This window comes from Marmota monax, unplaced genomic scaffold, assembly GCF_021218885.2.
Source record: "Marmota monax isolate L192 unplaced genomic scaffold, Marmota_monax_Labrador192_F-V1.1 WCK01_AAM20220418_F8-fsc00140, whole genome shotgun sequence".
NCBI classification, from domain to species: Eukaryota; Metazoa; Chordata; class Mammalia; order Rodentia; family Sciuridae; genus Marmota; species Marmota monax.
Window position 1 is genome coordinate 2,692,462 of NW_026694256.1, and position 24,156 is coordinate 2,716,617.

At 31.2% G+C, this 24,156-nt stretch overlaps 1 protein-coding gene across 10 annotated transcripts in view; it reads right to left on the minus strand.

Annotated features, from left to right (window-relative positions):
- Nucleotides 1–2,912: 2,912 nt before the first annotated feature.
- The window catches only part of Tbc1d32 (TBC1 domain family member 32), a 206,970-nt gene continuing 185,726 nt past the window's right edge, over nucleotides 2,913–24,156 (minus strand). For 8 of the 10 annotated variants that reach the window (XM_058586253.1, XM_058586252.1, XM_058586251.1 and 5 more), the window contains 4 exons: nucleotides 23,229–23,383; nucleotides 19,311–19,451; nucleotides 12,041–12,229; nucleotides 2,913–3,456 (listed from right to left, as the gene is read on the minus strand). In XM_058586253.1, the coding sequence (XP_058442236.1) occupies nucleotides 3,337–3,456; nucleotides 12,041–12,229; nucleotides 19,311–19,451; nucleotides 23,229–23,383 (605 nt within the window). In that variant the 3' untranslated portion in view covers nucleotides 2,913–3,336. Of the gene's footprint in view, nucleotides 3,457–12,040; nucleotides 12,230–12,402; nucleotides 12,555–14,018; nucleotides 14,153–19,310; nucleotides 19,452–23,228; nucleotides 23,384–24,156 lie in introns of those variants that run through there. The other 2 variants (XR_009228836.1, XR_009228837.1) reach the window with 2 other exon arrangements.

Genomic DNA, 24,156 nt, shown 5'->3' on the forward strand with positions numbered 1-24,156 from the left:
CTTCACAGCAAAGGAAATAATCAAGAATGTGAAGAGAGAGCTCACAGAAAGGGAGAAAATATTTTCCAACTGTACCTCAGATAGAGCATTAATTTCAGGGATATATAAAGAACTCCAAAACTTAATGTCCCAACACAAATAACCCAATCAATAAATGGGCAAAGAAATTGAACAAATACTACACAGAAGAAAAAATACAAATGGTCAACAATATGACCAAATATATGAAAAAAAATGTTCAACATCTCTAGCAGTTAGAGAAATGCAAATCAATCTCACTCTAGTCAGAATGGCAATCATAAAGAATACAAGTAACAGCAAATGCTGGTGAAGATGTGGGGAAAAGAGTATACTCACATACTGCTAGTGGGACTGGATTGGTGCAACCACTACGGAAAGCAGGATGGAGATTCCTCAGAATACTTGGAATGGAACCACCATTTGACCAAGTTATCCTATTCCTCGATGTATACCCAAAGGACTTAAAATCAGCATACTACAGTAAGGCAGCTAAATCAATTTTTATAGCAGCTCAATTCACAATAGCTAAGCTACCGAACCAATGTAAGTGACCTTCAATAGATGACTGGATAAAGAAAACTTGGTATATATATTTTACAATGAAATATTACTAAATCATAAAAAAGAATGACTTTATGACTCTTGCTAGTAATCGATGGATCTGGAGACTATTATGTTATGTGAAATAACAACAACAACAACAAAAAAAAAACCCAATCCCAAATAACAAAAGTCTGAATGTTCTGATATGTGGATGCTAACACAACAAGATGGAGGCAAAGAATGGAAATTCAGTAGATTAGACAAAGAGGAATTAAGGGAAGTGATGATGACAGGATTTGCTTTGTTTTGTTTTTTTGTGGTATTCAGGCTGAACCCAGGGCCTCATGCATTCTAGGCAAGTGCCCTACCTCAGAGCTACATCACTACCCTGGGGACTGTGATAGGAATAGGAAAAACAGTTGAATGAATCTTACATAACTTTCTTATATATATATGTAAATACACTACAGAGAATCTTCATATCATGTACAACAAGAAGACTGGATCCTAATTAGACTAAGATATACTCCATGCTTGTATAAATATGTCAAAATATACCCTGTCATGTATAATTAAAAAAAGAAAAGGCTGAAGGTGTAGCTCAATGGCTGAGTACACCCAGGTTCAATCTCTACTACTACCCATAGAAAATAGGATGATGATAATAATAATATAACAACAACAGCAATAATAGTAGTGAAAGCAAATAGTCAAATATTTATATGATTTACATGAGTATTTAGATTTTTCACAAACTTGTTTATACTACATAATAACTATAATAATACTATAAAATGTATTAGTTGCCCCTCCATAAATTAGAAATCAAGTAAGTCCTAAGGATTTATGTTATAATTTAAAAAATATTGAAAGACAAGACAAAATATTCTTGTCCTAAAAGGTATTCTTAAAATTTACGTATATTACCCATAATTAGTATACTTAGTAGCTACACAAACTACCATACAGCTTTTTCCACTAAACAAATGCTAAGTCATTGCTCAGAAGATATTTCTATCGAATGAAAATGAAAGCCTCTGGCACTAACTGAAGTCAGTTTTTCCAAAATGGAGTTGTGATAACCTAAAGCTTACCTCAGTTTCTAATAAAAATCAACAATGGTGTAAAGTTCAATTACAATTTAACTTTCCTTCTCCATTCTTATTTCCAATTACTGTGTTAGAGCTTTTTTTAAAAAAAAATAAAATAAAACTGCAAGTTTCGTAGGTCCAAAAGGAACAGAAGAGGAAGAAATGAAATCATCAACATGTATTACAGGTTTCATGGAACAGCTCTTCAAAATTAAGCTTGAAACAAACCTTGGTGTTTTGGGTCACTGGGAACACTCTAACTTAACTCACATCGGCTGGAGCCAAAGTGAGCAATATGTCAAATTAACTTGCTCAATTTACTTTTCTCAACTTTACAATGCCCTTTAGAAACACCATTACTGAATAGCTATCATTGGCATTTACAGTATAAAACCTGATTTTGGAGGCTGATATTGAAAACCTAAATATCACAAAACTGAAAACTGTATATGCCCAGATGTTTCACACGCTGAAAGAACAAAGAAGTTTGTGGATGCTCTGTTGATTATTTCATCAGGGTTAGTTTCAGAATTATTTAAATAGCTGACTTGTATTTAGATATACGAAAAGAGTATCACTGACCTGCATTATTTTTAAAAAATCTTGAAATAAACTGGTAGCTAAATTAATAATTTAATAATTTATGTATTATTTTTCAGATAGTATATTTGACTCTTAAGAAAATAGACCCTCCAATACTGTATTAAACTTGCTGGCACAGAGACTTGTATTTCAGTAAAACATTATGTTAGTCATTTAAAATAATTTAGAAATGTATTCTCTTTAATGTTTTCAAGTTCAATACAAATAAAAATCTATCCCTAAGGAAATACACAGAAAATAATAGTAGAATACTTACAAGAATGAAATAAACAATCTAGTTTTTAAATGAACCATGCAAAGAGTATATTTCAAATGAAAAATTATAAATTGGTATAGGTATCCAAAGCATATCCTAGAAAAACAATTATATCTGAGAACAATAAGTTTTCCTGCCACCTGCTATTATAAATATCATCTGGTCCTCCACAGGTAATAAGCATTTGTGGTATTACCTGTTTTCCTTCAAATATAGAAACATAAATGGACAAAACAACTGTTTTTTCCCCTTACCTCTAAATATACTTTTTGGCTAGTCTATTAACTCTTTAGAATATTTTCTTCTTTCTAAACTCATTAGAAAAAATATTATACTCATATGGTAGAGAAGATGTAGGTTGGGACTTTTTTTTTTTAAAGAGAGAGAGAGATAAAAAAGAAGAGAGAGACAATTTTTTAATATTTATTTTTCAGTTTTCGGTGGACACAACATCTTTATTTTATGTGGTGCTGAGGATCGAACCCAGTGCCCTGCGCATGCCAGATGAGTCCATTACCTTTTGAGCCACATCCCCAGCCCCTTGGTTGGGACTTTTAAACATAAATAAAAACTATAAGTAAGCCATATCTGATTATAAAACCTTACAAAACAATAAACTTAAAAAATGAATTCACTCCATGTCACAAATGGAGCTAATACCATTTTGAATATATTATTATATTCAAAACCTCCCAGTATTGATTTACAATGTGTGTATTCAGAGAGCATACACTGGTACAGATACAGACAGCAAACAGTCAAGTCCCCTTGTTTCCTTTAAAACATGAATAAAACATAAAATTATACAGTGCATATCATGATCTATGTGCTCTGCACTTTAATGTTCCGCATGTTTCTCAGCACAACTGGTCTGTAGTTTTGCTCCAAATTTTCCATGTATTCAAAATAATCACTCACTCGAAACCCATGCAGTGCTTCTTCCTGCCAAGAAATATTAAGGGAAGTTCATTCACTTTGGTAAAGACATACAATTCCAAGTTAATAATTTTTAAATAATTGATGTAACATTTAATTTCAGCTATGGATGGTGGGGGAACTTTATGTTGCCAGTTAATGTATAATTGCTTTGTCTTTAGTGGGCTGTGTATGCAGATAGTAGGAATGAATCATCTCCTATGAAACAAGGTTGTCTACTCTCAAAATCAAAGATTTTTATAGCTAACAACAACAACAACAATAACAACAACAACCCCTCAGATGTCATTAGTCACTTATGAGCAATAATGTGCAGCTTGTAAATGTATCATTTAAAGATCTACATAATGAGGAAGAGGTTAGTTGGGATATTCTAAAGATATTAATTATTGATCTATGAGCCTAACAAAAGCTGAAGAAATATGATATTTTATATAACATTACATCATGAAAGCAAGAGCTCATAGCTTCCAACATAAATATCTGAACTCTCAAGTAACTGTGACATTATTTCACTCCTTCATTCATACACTTACTTGGCTATTACATCGAAGGTTCTTGGTTATGCAATCAAGAGACAAAGATGAATAGGGGCCCTGTCCTAAAATGTTAACAGGTATATAGCATGTCTCCAACTATTTGTATAAGTAACTTCAGTTAATTATCTTCAAAGGAAAGATGTTCATGATGAATGGCAGAACACTAGGTCTTTGTACATTTCTTTCCTACCAAAAATACTTCACTTTTTACAAGGGAGAAAAAAGGATTAAAGTAAGACCAAAATTACTGTTCAAGAGTTCATTTAAATAGTTATTGTTGTAATCATGAAACTGTCAAGAATTTATTCATGTTTTGAACAACCAATTTAAAAAAAAAAGCTTTGTAATGTTTTGAACAACCAATTAAAAAAAAAGAATTTATTCATTTTCTTCAAATTATATTTGATTTAATTTTGATCATCCCTTCACTGAAAGTAATCCTAAAATGGAAAGGAATTACAGTAATGTGTTATTCTAACCAGAGAAAAAAGATTCACTGCCAAAGAACCGTTTCAGTACATAGTCATGATTTTCAAAGAAATGCTTATTGTTCATTAAATATGAATTACAATAAGAGATGACAGCATTTGAACAATAGCTCTAATAATACATTCCAGGGCAAAAAATAAGCAAAATATATTTAGCATCTTTTAATTATTATTCTACTTTAATTTAAACATAAAACTACCTACCTAGGAAAGCCACAGCTATTACTTGACTTAAATATATTTCTTCTTTAGAATGTGTTCTTTGAAATTTTGTGCCTCCAGTTTAGACATTAATTTTAAAGTTAATAGAAAATATTCTGATAACTATTCTGAAGAGATACTCAAAAAATAATAGCACATAAAATTATTAAGGTTTTATTTTACAAGAGAAAAATTTATACATATCAAGATGAATCCTTTTAAATTATGTAGTTTATTATTTAAAATTTGTAGGCAATTTTAACTCTAAATAAAGTTTCAAAATATCTGAATTTCACTTTCTGTCTTCAAAGTCGAATACTTTTTATCTTATCCTAAATGTTCTCTAATGGTCTTTTTAGTAGATAACTTTACCTATAATTATTTTAAACACCAGCTTATCATTATAGTTTTAACAAAGTGTTTCCTCATTATAATTCCTTATTAGAATTTCATTTAAATACCTAAGTATATTGGACTCTATATAAAATATAAATGCCTCTAATCTTTAAATAGACAGACATTAATTACGAAAGGTAATAATGTAACAATACTCTATAAATAGTACAGTATTCATTCCAAAGATATTTTTTTTTTTAAGAACAGGTTATACTAGAGTGGTTTAAATTTGGGTTACAAAGTTCATCTTGAGCATATTGCATTTTCTTTTTGGTACCTGTTATAACCATTATTCAATCAGTGTGCTTTCAATGATTTTTTCATCATTAATTATTGGTTTTAAATATGGAATTATCAAAAGCATTAAAATTACCTTGCTAAACCATAATATTGAGTGTATTCAGTATTATATGATATGGTATTATTATGGCCTGGATATTAGGTGTTGCCCAAAAGTTCTTGTGAAAATGCAGCAATGTTCAGAGATGAAAACAACTGGATTATGAGAGCTATGATCTTATCATTCTATCCTAATTTGAATGGACTTGCTGGTTGGTAACTGTAGGCAGGTGGGGCACAGCTGGAAGGGGTAGGTCACTGGGTACATGCCCTAGGAGAGTTTTTCTTCCCTGTAGCCCCTTCTCTTTCTTCTCTGCTTTCTAGGCATGAATAGAGCAATGCTCTATCACCAAACCCTTCTGACAATAATGAGCTGCCTCACCTTGGGCCAGTGAAATAGAGTTGAACAAACATAGAATTAATCTTGAGAAACATGAACCAAAACAAACTTTTCCTCCTCTAAGTTATTCTTGTGGGGTATTTTGGCCATAGCAATGCAAAGTTGACTAACACAGGTATATACATACCTTCCTTCTCTCCTTTGTGTATAGAAGTTCAGTTTTAAGTACGTATCTGTTTTCTTCTACTATTGAGAACAGTTGATTAGGACCAGTTGAATTTAGTATTATTTTTTAAGGCAACAAGACTAGTTAATCAAAGACAATGTTATACCGAAAAAGGAATATAGGATTTGGATTCAGACAAACAAACAAATGGAGTTTAAACCTTCTTATGTTACTAGGCAAGAATAAGAACCCAGGCAAATTTAGTGACACTCTAACCCTCGATTTGTCATGTGTTTAATGAGAATAATAATAGTATATGGTTGCTATGATGAGTAAATATTCTGCTATCTGAACTACTTATTATAGACTACAAAGCCTTATATGATCTGGTCTCTTCTTATCACTAACCCTTCTAATTCATCTTGTTCAAGCCCCAGAGATCTTACCAGTGTCTAAGGGCTCAAGTCATTCTCTTCTGAATTTCTGCAATTGTTTATCTTCCAATTTAAGAAGAATTCTGCCCACAAGTCTTTGCTTCATTTAGGTCCCTTTCTACATCATGAAGAGTGGCCTTCCCTGGACTGTTTGTCTAAATAACATCTCTGATTTCCTCACCATGTTTGATATTTTTAAGATCACATATCTTTTTTTTAAAAGACCACATAAATTTGAAGTATATACATTTTTCACTACTATTTCTCTCTGAGTAGAATTTAAGGTTAGTGTGGGTAGGAATATCCTGTCTTGTGACTGCAATTGAAGATGGGACACAGTTGTTGCACAATAAATAGATGAATGAGCCAAAGAGTGAACAGACAGTATCTGTCAAGTCCTAGCATATGATAAACACCGAAGGCACTAATGTTGTGCAGAAAAGTGAGAAGTTATATTTTAATCAACTCTGGGTCTTTGAAACAACTGGGATACCTTTTCCTGATGACAATGCAGACCTAAATCAAGCATGGATGATCTATCAAGGATTATTATCTTCAATCTCTGCTCCTCAATCCCTTACCAAGAATAGAGATGCACTCACCTAAGATATTAAGACATTACCTGTCTTCTTATAAATTCTCAGGAATGTGCCTATCATGGACAGCAAGCTATACTTATACTTTCAAAAGAGCTCTGTATCAGTTGAAGTTTCCAAAATTACCAGAGAAACTAATTTCCAACAGAAATATTTTTAAGTGACTGTAAGCCCTGCCAGCTTGGAATTTAAAGAGAAGATAAGGCCTTTTACAGTGGTATATACAAAAGACAGAAACATCAAATGTGCCAACATGTCATGCCTTGGTTGTATGACTTAGAACTAGTTTAGGCATTTTATGATGGCCTTTCCCTAATATTTAATTATTAATACTTTTTCAAGATGATGACTTTTTTTAGTATAATGGCTCTGTTTTTTTTTTACAGACTTTTGAAAAATTACTTATTTTTTAGTTATAGTTGGACACAATACCTTTATTTATTATATGTGGTGCTGAGAATCGAACCCAGGGCCTTGCACATGCTAGGCAAGTGCTCTACCACTGAACCACAACCCCAGACCTATTACAGCTCTTTATTCAAAAAAGTTATGGAGGAAAAAACAGTAAGTAACTTTGAACAGGTTAAGTTGGACTTACCACAAAAAGTGCAGAACTTATATACTTAACAAAGGTTATTTAACTAAAAATTTGCACTAATGTCAAGTCTCATATAAGCAGTACTTGAGAGAAAGGTTGAGAAATGGGATTTTATGAATATAGGTCAGTACTTTACCCTTTCTAGACATGAAGTTTTTCCATTTGCGACTGACCTATCATTAAAAAAGGACTGTCTTGGCCAAAGTAGAAGAAACACAACAAAGCTGCAAGCAATATTTCTTCAATATATTACTACTAGATTGCTTAGTAAAATTAGAAATTCAGGACTCAAGAGCCTTAAAACTTTTGAATCCCTGGTGTTTGCATTCTGGATTCTGCTTTCTTAACAAGCTCTAAAGGGAACACTTTTATGTATTCTAAAGATTTCAAACTATTTGAGATTTCATATTAAAATCTGTGAACTCATGCCTTGGCCATATAAATTGTGATTTAGAAAGTCAAAGCAGTCTCAATCTAAAATAAGCACCCAAACTAACCCTTAGAATCAGGGTAGTTTAGGAAATGTGCATGGCTCTAGAGAGAATGTATGGTGCTTATTAGTATAATGTACATGTTCCCTGAAGGTTTAAGCCCAGCAAAAGGGTATTGAGATATGATGATTAGAGAGATGATTCAATCCTGGCTGGACTAAAGAGAGAGTAGGTCCTTATCAGATATAGCATAACAAAATGTTTCTGACTAAGGTGTGCAGATCATATCCATGCCAGCTGGTACTGTGATATTATATACTAAGAAAACTCAGGGGCTGGGGAAAAACTGAGAGAAAGTAGACCAAAGGTTAGCTATAGCTATGGACTCAGAAAATACTGTTTCTTTTACTTTGTTCTCAATACATCTTTTTCTAAACTAAGAAGCAAAATAAGGGAGATGGGGCAGGGATGTAGAAACAGTGATGGCTAAGTTTTTCTGATGCACTTGCTATGATCCATATAATGTTCTAGAAGTATTTTACAGATATCATCTCATCTAATTCTAATGACAAATATCATCTCATCTAATTCTTATCTATCACAATTTTATGTGATAGGTATGTTTCATTTCATACAACACAGATGAAGAAACTTAAGCATAGAGGTTTAAAAATAAGCCCAAGCTTCCACAGTGAGTGACAAAGCTGGAACTTGAATACAAGTACACTCCACTCAAATGAAATAAAGGCAATGCAGAAATCCTATCTTCAAAACACAGTATATTGAATGTGTCTTATTTTTTTCTCTCAGATGATGAATTATTTTCCATACTATGCATACTTTTGTCTTCTAAGAGCTTAGCATTCAATCAGTTTTTCTCAGACTGATCTCTATTTTTTACCCTGTAAACATCTTCTGGTAACAGCAGCTGCAGCAGCACCAACAAAAAAATCCCTCTTGATAATTTACTGATTGGGTTGAAATTAATCTGATTTTGCCATAATATGTAGAATTTAGTTGAAGCATTTTAATTAAGTATTTTGAGCCCTGACAGCCTGATTTTCACTGGAAGGCAATCTTCCTAGTCTGGCATTTCAGTTAAGTTAGTCCCCAGGATGAATATATAAACTACAACTAAAATTACTGCCAGCCTATTAGCATGTAAGAGAGGCATGCAACACAGCCAGGCTGCTAAAACACAGACTTCTTCACATGAACTGTTATTACACCAAATCTGCATCTATATTGTATGTCTACTATAGATGAGTCCACTAAAAAGTAAAATTAATTAATTATAGAATGAGGAAAAAAAGAGAAAACTTAGACTTTCTAGCTAGCTGAGATATTGCAAAATATTTATTTTGTTGCATGTTTTCTCCCTGGGATTACAATGCCTACAGACTTTCTGAACTATCATCTGTTACAGAAAAAAAATGTCTGAAGTCCAGTACCACATTCTCCAAAAGAAAAACAGAAAAAGAAAAAAATGAAAAACATTTGAGACCTCAGGTTCAAGGAAGTTGCCTTCAAAGTCAGTTCTAGTTTATATCATCATAGTATAAGAAAAATACACTTAACCGTTCTATATCATCCAACTCACATTTTTGTTGAATATTTAAAGATGTTATGAAAAAAACAACAATAATTTCTGATATCAATTTATACCCACAGGGTTTATCTGATCTCCTATTTTAGTGGTTTAATCAGAAGAGGAAAAAAACCTTTGTTTCCTCCTCCCAGGAAACCTGGGCTCTCTATTCATGTTGACCACCTTCTGATCTAAGTAATCCCAGCTTGTCTTTTTAATATACTGTTTTAGAATCACGAAGAACTCTTCATTGGGCTATTGAAAATGTAAGCAAGGAATCAGAACTCTCAATTACCTCATTGAAAGTCCTGAGCCTAAACCAAATGAATAGAAATGGGCTGATATTCTCTATACCACATATGTCACACAGATTTTTATTCCTAAAGCAATGCTTTTATCATGATACTTTCTGTCAATCCATGAAACCTAAATCAGGAGAAGAACCGAATATTTTTAATTTCCTGGAACCACCTAGCTATCTACAATATTCCAGGATAACTAATAACTGAAAGCATTATACATTTGTGATTTTAAATATTTTAAAAACTCATTTGATTGGGTTTGATTATTTGAACTCAAACTTATTCAACTTTTTAAAAAATTAGCTTGATTATAAAAGTAGTATGGGATCATCCTGCAAAATTAAAAATTTTAAAAGGTCACAAAATATATATAATAAAAAGTTAAAGTTCCAATGTTCTATTTTATCTTCTCTCCTCTTAGAATCAATCACTATTAAATATGTAGAATCATGGAATAATTTGATGAATTAATAACATAACTATCTTTTACCTGAGGGATGTTCCAAGGGAAGGAAGAATAAAATTACTTCTTTAATCAATATTTAATTATTGGCTAATATGTGAAAAAGTGAGAAATGATGACCATATATTCATGTCTATCAAAAACAAACAGTGGACTCTGAGACCTATCTACTGAAAATAAAGCAAAAGATAGTCACATTACCCTCTGGAAAAAGTGTTTTTCCTAATCTCTCAGATGAATGCAAACAACAGAAGTAAAAAGTCAGGTTAGTTCTAGGACACATGTTAAAATTAAATGCTTGCCAACAAATTCTTGAACTGACTCAATTCAAATTTTAGTGATTTAAATAGAAATTAGGTAATAAAGATAATTTCTTACCCCCTACCATGCATTTACAATCTGTTAGTTTTAAATCTATAGTATTATATCCAGTGCACAAGGGAGTCTGAGACAAATTTAAAGTGGTCACCATTTGCAAATCCTGTGACAATTTTCCCTGCTAATGATAAACATGGATTCATTTTCAGTAAGGGACATTTTCACCAGCTATAGTGATCAACTTATAAGAATTTGTAGTCAAGAGAAATATGAAATTGCAATAGTAACTAACATTAATAAGACTCAAGATGATGATATGTAAAGATGCTCTGCTTTTGGCGAGAAGACGTGGTAAGCATTGGTAGAATTTAGTAATGTTTGTTGTTCAAAGTAAATAAAACTAAGGTCACACATTTTTCCTGTTATTTTTTAATATTATTTGTTCATTCATGTATTCTATCAACAAATATTTATTGAGCACTATTTATGATGGGTACAGTTCAAGGCACTGAAAATCCATCCATAAATGAGATGAACCAAGTCACAGTCCTTTTGGAACAAAAATAATATACTGAGGAAGACAGACTAAAACACATAATAAATTTCAGATAGTGAAAAAAACTATATGAGAAACTAAACTGGGACAAAAGGTTAGAGAATTATGGGCTAAGGGTTCTTTGGATATAAGACTACAAATTCCTATAAGTTGATCACTATAGCTGCTGAAAATGAATCCATGTGTGTCATTAGCACAATTCCCACCAGTTTAACCTTCCCTGTTGTCTGAATCACCTCTTGGAGAGCACGTTTTTTTTTTTTTTCTACCTCAGTTTTCCTTCTACATATGCAACCATTATTGTCTTGGCATACAATTTCATTATGAATGTTTCTCAGATATAATTCTAGTGATATATGAAGCTTAAAAGACATTTTAAATTTGGTATTTATGAAACAAAAATGCTTGACAGGTTAGTAATCTTAAATAATTGATTGCATTTATTTCAAGAAAAACATCATTAAACTGAACTTTTATTGACTAAGTAAGACAAAGAAACATATATTTTTAAATGTCTTTTGGCACAGCATACTGATTAAGAGCAAAGTTCGGGATTCAGACAGTTGAATTTCATATGGCAAATCCACTTTAGCTGTAAAATGTGGGTAACTTATTTCAGGCCAAGCCTCACTTTCTTATCCCTAGGCGAGCGCGCTACCGCTTGAGCCACATCCCCAGCCCAACACTTTCTTATCCCTAAAATGGATAATAATACCTACCTCTCAAGAGTTGTTTTGGGGATAGGTGAGTGTCTAGTAAAGTACCTGGCATTAATCACCCAAAGTTAACTGTTAGCTATTAATTAACATTTTTCCCTCAACATAAACATACTTACTTTTAGGAAAATTTGCAGATCTTGAGTCTGAGTGTGCTGTAGAATGTCTTGTTGTAGATGTTTAAATATAGCGATACAGATATACACTTGATAATCAGGACCAAGGAAAATACAGGTAGCAATGTAGTGGCATATTTCTATCCAATCTAAATAATTCCAAAAACACTGGTTTATCCATTGCAGGCAAATCTTTAAAAAATAAAATTAAAAAGTTCATTAAAAATCTTTTAAAACTACATTTTGCTAATAAAAAGCAGCAACCAGTAACACAGAAAGCCAACAAAAAATCTTGTATTTTATAAAAATAGATCGTTAGGCTGCAAAGTAGTGTACTAACAAGTATACTTCTCCTATCTGCTTACCATTTGAGAAAATTCATGGCCTTGGGACTCAGGATAACTGAAGGTATTCGAGCTGCTCTTATAACTACTGCTGTATGCCTTCATTATGCATACTGTCCTCTTCTTACTCATAACACCAGTCTGCTCTCAACAGATACAACGGCTAAGAGACCCTTTTAATTCAGAGATGGGAGTTTTTTATTTTTTCTTTTCTTTTCAATTTATTGGTTCTTTTTAGCTGTACATGACAGTAGAATCCATTTTATATCCTACCTATATTCATAGATATAAAATTACACAGATTATAGATTGCTGTTACATTAATGCAAATAAACTCTTGCTGAATTAGAAAACTTCTTAAACCAAACAAAATTATATATCATATAAACTGGGAGCTAATGGAGAGAATGATTTAAAAATGAGACTTTCATAAAAACATTTTTTGAGAATAACATCTGTTTAGATTATAAAAGCAATATGTGCACACTGTGGAAAACAGAAAAGTTTAAGAAAAAAAGATCAATAACAACAATGCAGAGATTAACACTGTTAACATTCTGTTATATTAATTCCACCATGGTCAATACCCTACCCCAAATAAACAGACATGTCAAAATCCTAAACCCGAGTACCTCAGCATGTAACCTTACTTGGAAATAAAGTCTTTACAGAGGCTATCTGATTAAAATGAGTTTTTTAGGGTGGGTCCTAATCCAAAATGACTGACTTTGTATAAGAGAAAATATGGACATAGAGACAGTTGGGCCACAAGGAAAGGCAAGGAAAAGACACACCTCATAAAGATGGAGGATTGCAATGACATATCTACAAGGCAAGAGACACCCAAGACCACCAGAGGCTAAGAGAGAGGCCTGAAATAGTTATTTTCTAAGTGCCTTCAGAGTGAACATAGCCTTGTCAACACCAACTTTTGGATTTAAAGTCTCCAGAACTGTGAGAAAATAAAATTTTTGCTGTTTTTAACAACTCAGTTACGTAACTTGTTATTGCAATTACAGAAAACTAATAAAATTTCTTTCCATTATTTAATTTTCATTTATGATTTACAAATTACTTCTGAGGAAAATTTTTTATTGAATTGCTCTTTTTTCTTTTGTTTTTTAAAGGGTGGGAGAGAAAATGGGCATAGATATGGTGTCCTATCTCATTTTTTCATAGGTACAGATACAGGTAAACAAATTTTCCCTCTTTTTCCTAACATTTTGCCCTTTTAAAAATACATTTATGGCCAGGTGTGCTAGCATACACCTGTGATTCCAGCTATTCCAAAAGCTGAGGCTGGAGGACTGAAAGTTTGAGGCCTGCCTGGGCAATTTAGCAAGATCCTACCTCAAAATAAAATTTTAAATAAAGGTCTGGGGGTACAAATTAGTGGTAGAGCATTCCCAGGGTTCAATTCCCAGGACCACATTAAAAAAAACAAAAACAAACAAACAAACAAAAAACTTGAATAAGCTATAAAAGTTATTTCCTTGATTCAACTTTTTAGCATGTTAATTCTGCTTTTAACTGGTATTAAATGGTATTTGATTAAAATGGTATTTGTTTGTTAGGTTCAATATAACAAAGAACCACAAACTACTGGATTAAACAACAAAAGAAATATATTTTCTCACTATTCTAAAGAAGTCTCAGGTCAAGCTGTAGGTAGGGTTAGCTTCTTCTGAGCCTTGTCCTCTTGACTTCTTGATGGCATCTGCTTCCTGTGTCTTCCCAAGGTCTTTTCTTTGACATATCTTTGTCAAAATCTCTTATTAAGGATATGAGTCATATAAAGAAAGTAAAACAAATTTAACTTGTTTTAAATTGCAAAACACAGTTCCTTGTGAACTAATTATACTCTACAACATTTTTTAAGACATTTAGCCTTGGGCTGGGGATATAGCTCAGTGGTAGAGTGCTTGCCTTGAATGCATAAAAAAGCCCTGGGTTCAATCCCAAGCACCACAGACACACACTCTCTCTCTCTCTCTCTCTCTCTCTCTCTCTCACACACACACACACACACACACACACACACACACACATACACAACAAAACACATCTAGCCTCATAAAGAAATAAAATCACTTGCACAATATGCATTAAGTTTAACCACAGCCTTCCGAAATTTTGCTCTTCGCCTGCAGTTAAGCTCATGTTAAAGTACATTAAGATGCAACACTGAGATCACACAATTATTTTATCTGAACTAAATTTTCTTACTTATATCTAGATTTTAAAAAACCTTCAAAGACTCTCATAAGAATGTTAAAGTTGATTGAAATAATTACTTACAGATACCCAAGGAAGGCAGAATAGGTATGATTTCTAAATGATCAAGTTTTATGATTCAAAGGCACTATTTTTAACAGCTCTTTCAAATTTATTTTATTTGCTCTCTACATAGAAAGAACTAGTACAGAAGAAAACTGTAGAATCAAAGTGGTTTTAAGTGAAGTTTTTTATCTGAGTGACTTCACTAAGTCTATTTATTTCACTGATCCTGCATTTCTCCATCTCTCACATAATGAAGGTTAAAAACATTTAAATACAAATGGAAAACACTTTTTAAATGACAATTTGTCATTACAAACATGAGGCAATATTTCTGTTGTACATCTAGGCAAGATCTGCTTTGTATCTATACATTATAAAAGCAGTGTGTCACAAAACATGAAACAGTTTTCTGTAATCTGCTTTACGTTGGGGGTGCAGGAGAACAGAAATGAGAAAAACCAAGCAGGTTTTCCTAAACTATTATTCCACAGATAATTCCAGGGGTTATCTATATTAGCTCATTTGCTGATAAGTAAAGTATTATAATCAATGACATATAGGATGGTGAATCCAAGGAATTGAGAGAGATGAATCATTAAAGATATGTAGTACTGTTTAAGCCAGGAAAGTGAACAAAATATATTAAGAAAAGTTTTTAAACAAAGAATAAAATTGTTCAAAAAGATAATTAGAATGTGATTTTTTGTTACTCATTTAAAAAGAGAATATAGTTTCAGATTTGTATTTTCTTTCTAATCACAGCTGCTCTTGAAAGAGACTTTAATAAGCAAATATGCACTTATAACTGTTTAATTTTTTTTCTATTCCAGTTCAGCTTATTACTTTTACTCTTGAGATCTGTATATTTCATTTAGTAACTTTCCCACAAATTCTTCACTGATCAATAAATCCTCTAGTGTCTGAAAATATACAACTTCAAAAAGCATTGCTCCTAATTAGATCAAAATGAATAAACTTTGATAAATAAAATTTATATCTAAATAATTAATCACACATACCTATTTAGTTATGTTAGTTTAGTTTTCATATTTTACAATCAGCAATAAAATGGCAAATAATATCAACAAAGCTATGACATGTATTTCTTAAGGCAGAATAATTAGTCCAAAAAGGGAACCATTAAAAAGGCACTTTAACATTAAGAAAAAGAATAATATGGCTAATCAGGAGTCATTTTTACATGAATCTATTTATATGCAGTTTCAAATTGATAGATATATCAAAATGATAACATTTATATGAAAAAGTGTTCAATATCTCTAGCAATTAGAGAAATGTAAATCAAAACTACTCTAAGATTTCATCTCACTCCTGTCAGAAAAGCAATCAAGAATATAGGCAACTATAAATGTTGGCGAGGATGTGGTGAAAAAGGTACACTCATACCTTGTTGGTGGGACTGAAAATTGGTGCAACCACTATGGAAAGCAGTATGGAGATTCCTCAGAAAACTGAGAACGGAACCACCATTTGACCTAGCTATCTCATTCCTTGATTTATACCCAAAGGACTTAAAATCAGCATACTATAGTGACATAGCCACATCAATGTTTATAGCAGCTCAATTCACAACAGCCAGACTATGGAACCAACCTAGATGTCCCTCAATAGATGAATGGATAAAGAAAATGTGGTATATATACTCAATGGAATATTACTCGGGTTTAAAGAAGAGTGAAAATTATGGCAATTGTCAGTAAATGGTTGGAATTGGAGAATATCATGCTAAGTGAAATAAGCCAATTCCACAAAACCAAAGGCTGAATGCTTTCTCTAGTACGCAGATGCTAATTCACAATATGGTGGTGGTGGAGGGCACTAGGGAAGAATAGCATTAGGTAGAGGGAAGTGATGGGAGGAGAGGAAAAGGGATGTGGGGATAGGAAAGATAGTAAAATGAAACAGACATTATTACTGTATGTATATATGTGACTGCATGACCAATATGATTCTGTAACATGTACACTCAAAAAATTGAGAAATTATATCCCATCTATGTATGATACATTAAAGTGCATAAATGCATTTTATTGTCATGTATAACTAATTAAAACAAATTTAAAAATTAAAAAAAATCATCAAATTAATAGAATATTTTTCTTTTAATCACAAAATTGACATAGCAGGGTCTGAGCAATTATAAATTTGGCCAACAGTCTTTGGTGATCCATTTTCAAGTTAAAGAATATATGTTAAGGACTCATAAATAATTGAAGGTATTAGACAATATACATTGTATAAGTCAAAACTAGAATAGCACAAAAGTAAGTCTTAGGAACATATTGCTCCCAGCTTAGATTTTTAGGAGAACTGAAAGAATGAATTATTGCATTTCTAGTAAGCATTTAAGTAACTTCTTTCAACTAGAATTAACATTTTTTTAACATAAAGTGCCTAGAAGTGTCCTGGCTAAAATTACCCAAGAAAAATCATTCTTTTTCATGACATGCAACTCCATGCTATATTTAAATTTCTTATGGACATCAGGAGATTTAAAACAAGGAAAATAATCTCATAGAAGTAAATGTAATAAATGATACCAGGGATTTTTGAAAGAACATATACTATCCAGAAGAACTATTGTCTAATTAAAAGATTTCTAGTAGAAACTAAGGGAATAAAAATACAACTTACTATTAAGAAATCTATCAACATGCCACATATTAAATGAGTCCAATAAGCTCAAGACTGAAATAATCTTAATTGTAAACAAAATTGATACAATTCAACTTTCAAACTTGACTGAAGGAAAGAACAAAGTTTAATGCTTTACAAACCAAGACTGCTAGGATTCTTCAGAAGAATGATATAGAATAATTATCTTCCATAAATAGTTACTTCTTAATAGTGTAATGCTTGATGATTTCTCAATAATTTAGCCTAAAACATTAAGCAATTATTATTTTAAATTATTTTAGAAGAACTAGATAATTTGATAAAAATGAAACAGAAATAAAATACATTTTTATTCCACATTGGAGAAAAGAAGAAAATTAAGATATATACACATACTATAACTTAATAACAATGATTTTATTAATTATTAATAATAACCAGAGAGAAAATACAACTGAGATATATTCAAACTACACTAACTAGCAATATCTGAAATGAAAAATGAACCATCCTATATGGAACAAACTATAACTTGAGGAAAATACAAAATAAAGCAAATAAATGGAAAAACTTGCCGTGTTCCTGTATAGAAAGACGACTATAGCAAGGACATAATTTTTTTTCAAAGTAATTTAAAATTTAACACTAGAAGTCTCAATCTCTTCTTGATTCAAATTCTAAATTTGGACTAGGCAAAATCATTTTAAAGTTTTTGTGAAGAAATCAATAAGGAGAAATAGAAATTAACTTTTTGTGAGACAGGTAGGAAATAAATGATAAGCTTATAATTTCTTAACATTGAAACTTCATATAAGGCTAATATACATAATTTAGGAATAATTTAGGAATTGATGAGATTTGGTTAGTGCATACTACTTTTAAAGAATATGTAAAATCAATAAGGAATACACTAAGAAAGGTGGATAATAATTATAAGAACATTCTACTAGTTAGCAAAACTGTGGGCATATAATCAATATGCTAATATTCAAAGAAATTTTTAAAAAGAAAAAAATTCACTATTCAATTAGTGATTAGTTTTTTAAAAGCCAAACACATAATCCTGAAAACTAGATACTCTCTGCATTTCTGTTAAGAATAAAATCTAAAGCAATTTGATCATTTGAGTCAAAAGCCTTAAAAGTGTTCATATCTTTTGATTGAGTATTCTTACCTTATAGAACTCTGACCTAAATTTTTCTCTCTCTTGTGGTGTTAGTGATCAAATCTATGGCCTCACACAAGTTAGGAAAATGCTCTGCCCCTGCCCTATAACCCCAGTCTTAATGTAAAGACTTAACTGAAAACAAACCATAAAAGGAGGGGTGGGGAGGAAGGGAGGGAGGGAGGGAAGGAGAGGGAGAGGAAAAGAGGGAGAGAGAGAGAGAAAGCTTTAAGCTCTAAAATATTAATTTAAGACTAACTACAACATAGTGGAAAAAACAATCAACACCTCTGCAACACAGGGAAAGAAAAAACAATCAACACTTCCCCAATGAACTACTGAACTACTAGCTAGCTACACACAGGAGGGAGCCCACATAGGTCATACCACACTGCATTAGCTCTAGAAAAAACATGAAACTTTCCCAGATCCCAAGTCAGGAACAAAGGCTGAAACACAGGTTAATCAGCTGGGCTTTCTTGTTAGATAAGACACAGTATCTCACACACCAGACACTCCATGTTGATAAGAATCCTTGACCTCTTCTACCTCAGTTAATCCTTATATAACTCTTATTATTGCTGTTAAGAAAGCATTATCTCCACTTTTAAAAAGACTTCATGTCATCAGACTTTCAGAAAGTCTATGCCCTGAAGCAGAAACTAAACTCAAAATCTGTGACTGCTAGGAATGTACTATAAAGCAAACCTATAATAAGCATGGGAAGGAAAATAGTTAAAGAGATTTAAATATATATTTTTGTTAAATGTATTTTCTACATTTGAAAAGAATGGAATTTTCTTTAAAGACACTAATGTTTGAAGTTGAAGACATGTTTATGGATTACCTGTGATGGTGCAAAACCAGACATGTGAAAAGCTGAACACACCAGGGGTACCTCAGCCTTCAGTAACATTTCAACATAGTGAGTGCTGCAAAAATATATTGGATGGATGCCAGATTCTATGGTGTCAATAGGTAGATACTTCTGCATAAAAAGAGAAATTGAGAATATAAATAATTTAAGATAATCAAACATACACTTAAGTAAATCTTTTTCTTTTGCATGAATTGCTGCTTTCAAAATTTATGTGGTGATATAACAAGTTATTTCAGTGATTTTAATAGTGTGAGTTAAAAAGTCAGAATTTTAAACATTCAGAAAGAATAAATCTCAATAAAGGCAGGGTTATATACCTTTCTAAGATTCAGGAATAAAATTAAAACTTTGTAACTTTGGTAACTTCAATCCTTGTGGAAAAATGAGAATGGGTGCTGAAATAATAAGTGAACATATGTGGGAGTAAATTGTAATAAAATACATGCTAATAAGAAGTGTATTTTGGTATGTTTAAAACTTTTGGCTTTTGTCCAATGATTTTATACAAAAAAGTTGTAGTTAGCTCTTGGGATGTCCAATAGACGTACCCTTTTAGTAGTTGATAGTAATCCAAAGCTGGGCTTGAATTAATAATAACCCAAATTTGGAACTCTATAATAAGTTCACCTCTCAAACTGGGGAGAATGCAAAGTGTATCCAAAGTTCTTGGGTAAGCATTTTGAAAACAACTTTCATTTTATAATTATGTGTATACTTATATGTTACATATGCATATTAACATACACAGACACATTGTTAGAATGTGCATTTTTCATCAATATCTTCTTAAAGTTGGTTATTTTTTAATTTAGTTCTTAGATATAATTCATCATTGTAAACAATCAATAATGTTTTATTTACTGTTTTTATAAATCCAACATCTACTCACAATAATAATTTAGCAAAGAGTATTAAACTTGAAGATATAATTTGGTGTCAAAAAAATCTACCCAGACAACAAATTAAATGAATAAAAAGTTGGATACTCAAATTCGATTTGAAGACTTTACATTAAGAGAATGTCAAAAAGATATTTTATTTTCTTACAATTACTGGACAACTCGTGCTTATAAATAGTTTTGATAAATGAAATCTAACATTTTAAATTAAAACAAATCAAATTCATAAGTTATATAATAGTTAAAAGTAAGGAGGGTTTTTTTTCTTCCTAACTTTATTGGTAAGGTGCTTTTAGGATTTGGTTGGAATTATATACTAAAGTTTCTGAAGTCACCAAGTTGACTTATTAGTGGTTTTCCTATTCTGTCATTTATCATCATAAATCATGATGAATTATTTTATATTTCATAAATATATATTTGTAGAAATATATGCTGTATATAGAAAAGTTAAATATTCTTAGGATAGGTTCTCTAGGATATACCACACATGTGAAAAATGAATAAATAAATAAATAGAACATTCAATTGACATATTAATACAGAAGTCTAGGACAAAGGTAAACTTTCTTGAGTAGTTAAAAAAATATGGACTGAGTAAAAATATCAGTTGATTTAGTCTTGAAATCCACAATGTGTTTTGCTAATGACTATTTGTAGAATGAATAAATCTAATAAAATACAAAAGCAAAAATCAATTACATCTTTATAAATTTTCAATGTGCACTTAAATAATTTTCTGAATGCATATATAATAATAGTACAAAATTTTATACATAGAAAATTATTCTTATACAGTATCTTTTCTATGTTGCAATGGAAATAACTTCAGAGTAGATCTATTAGGAGACAGAAAACAGACATTAATTACATTCTCAAAGAAAACAAGCCATTATATGTAATGGATTCCCAAAGATAAGGCAAGAGTTCTTCTATCCTTATAAGTTGTTCTCAGAAGAAATTATGTCACATTTTGATAACCAACACAGCTCCTAACATCAAACCTTTCATAGAGCAGCTGAATTCAGTATCAACTGAATGACAAGTAAAGACACTAATATCTGCAAAAATCAGAGAACTCACTTATAATAAAAAATTTATTAGTTGGCCTATTAATTACCATCTCAATTTATAATAAATGGTGTTCATAAAATCAGATAAAAAATGACAGCTCTAAGTCACATAAATATAACCTGGAATTTTCTGAGTCATTAAATTATAAATTACTTAACTATAATTTCAAAATTTTATGTATTTTGTTTGTTCACAATATCCTGAATGGTAACTTTTATTATTCAGAATATAGGACTAAACATAGCACCAACAGGAAACAGCATTTTATATATCATGTAAATAAAATAAAATAATAATATAAAATACTAAAATAAAATCTCAAAAACTTATCAGTAAAACATTAGCTTAGAAGATACTAGAAAGTAAAATAATATGAAGCAAAGAGTTAATAAAACAAGGAGTTTAGTGATTAATAAGGAAAGACATATACTTAAAAATGAAACACAAAAATTAGTTTTTAATTCCAGTTTATCTAGTTCTAATAAGTCACATTTTCCTGACACATTAAGAAATATCTACTTCCTATGTTGCTATGGAAGTTAAATAAAAAGATCCTATCAGAGCTAAAATTCTTCAATCCAACACACACTGATACAATTCAGTCATCCATCCTTGGGAATCTAAGGGCAGAGGATGGGTCATTCTTTATAAACACAATAAATTGGCTAATTGTAGTTAATTCATAATCACGTGAAGGATAAATAGAAAAGTTTGAATATTTTTCCAAAACTTCGGTCCAGTAATTCTAGAAAATATAAATCTTTGTCCTCTTCTCTAGAAAAATATAATTTTCAAATATGAATAAGATTTAAAGTTACATATAATAAAGGGTTTTTGGAATTATTTAGATTAGACAGAAATATGTATATGTATATGTGTATATATATATATATATGTATGTAATAAAAAAATAAATATTTTCATTTAACTCCACATAGCCCTTAGCTTATTAACCTTGGCTGCCAAGTGATTTCCTTGTTCACAAACATGTCATGGAAAAGATTAGGGAAGCCTTAGTTTAGCTGATGTAGTAGGCAGCATCCCCCAGGTGAACATCATCACAATATTAAATATATAAATGAAATAAACAGAAGCAGTAGTAAATTAACTAAGGAAAAGACTTTATAGTAATCTGAGTTCTCATAAGAATAGTAAATTCTTTCAAAACATACTATAATACTTCAATAAAAACTCAGTATGGATTTCCAAAATGTACATAAAATGGTTCTTTACCTCTATAAAGTATTTGTAAAATCTACATAATAAATTATTTTCTCAAACTGTAATTTAACTATCATGAGCCTTTAAATAAAAATATCCATTCAATACTTTTCTGGTATCTAGAATATGAGTAATATAATTTATTAAACAATAAGTTTATAATAACTAAACATTATTTGATTTAAACATATATTTTATTATCTTTTTTCTATTCCATGAAAGTGCATCTATTATCATTGCTTTCATTCATTTACCATTAGATAAAACATCAAATATTTGAGAACATGTCAAATCTTTATCTTCAATCAGTCAAAAGCATTCAAATAGGAAAATGAATATAAATTATGAGAGCTCTTTACAAATAAAACATTCCAGTACTTTAAAATACGATGTTTCTTAAAATATCAAACTGTCCTTTAAAAATAGGGCAGCTCTTAGTGAAAGAACTCGGGAACAGAGGCACATGACTATAATTCTAACTACTATGGAGGCTGAGGCAAGAAGATGGCAAGTTGGCAACCAGCCTGGGCAACTTAGCAAGACTCTGTCTCAAAATAAAAAAATTAAAAAGGGCTGAGAATGTAGCTCAGTAGTACAACACTTGCCTAGCATGCTTGAGACTCTGGGTTCAATTCTCAGTACCACAAAGCATAAACAAACAAAACAATACAAATGAAAATTAAAGTCTTACAGAAATATGTAGTCTTGGCAACCAAAGGAAAGCAGAGGTCAGAAGCTTGGAGAACTGCTGAAGAAATTGTAATGTTTTCTCTTTATCCCCCAACATTATCATGAACAGAGAAGATACAAACCAATCATGGCCAGCATAATTGCCTTGCAGGCAGACTAGAGAACACAGTTAAGGAACTATTGCAATATCTCACAAGATGAAATTTATGACGACATAAATATTCATTTCCTGGGTCTCTATCAGGAAAGAGATGCCAATGATACTCAGTACTCATTTATAAGCTATTTAAATAAAATTAATTTATTAATCACTTGCATAATCACTATTTCAATATATCATCTGCTTGGAGGTAAAATAAATGGCTTTGTGAAAATTCACTTGTTCTTCTTGAAGAGTATCACCCTTGGGGTGGGGACATAGTTTAGTTGGTTGAGTGCTTGCCTATCATGCACAAAACCCTGGGTTCAATCCCCAGCAACACACACACACACACACACACACACACACAAAGAGTATCATCCTGTCTGTAGTTATCCACGCAATGACTAGCATAATAGAATATCCTATTAAATAGAATAGGATATAAAATAGAATATCCAAATAGAATATCCTATTAAAATGTAATCTATAGATTTCTATAATTCAGTAATGCAAATAGTTTGTATATTTTTTTCTTCAAGTCAAACTCCATTTCTGAACAATCACAAATTCAAATGAAGCAATAAATGGATATAGTTACAAAAAAGCAGCAACCTTTCTTATTCTGTATCTAAGAAACCTATTTTTTAAAATGTTTTTAAATGACTCTGAAAATGCATCATAATGACTATTCAGTTTAAGATTCAATGGGTATGCCTGAATATAATGATTACGATTCAGTTTTATAAAATGTATGTTTCAAATACAGATATATCATACAGATATATCA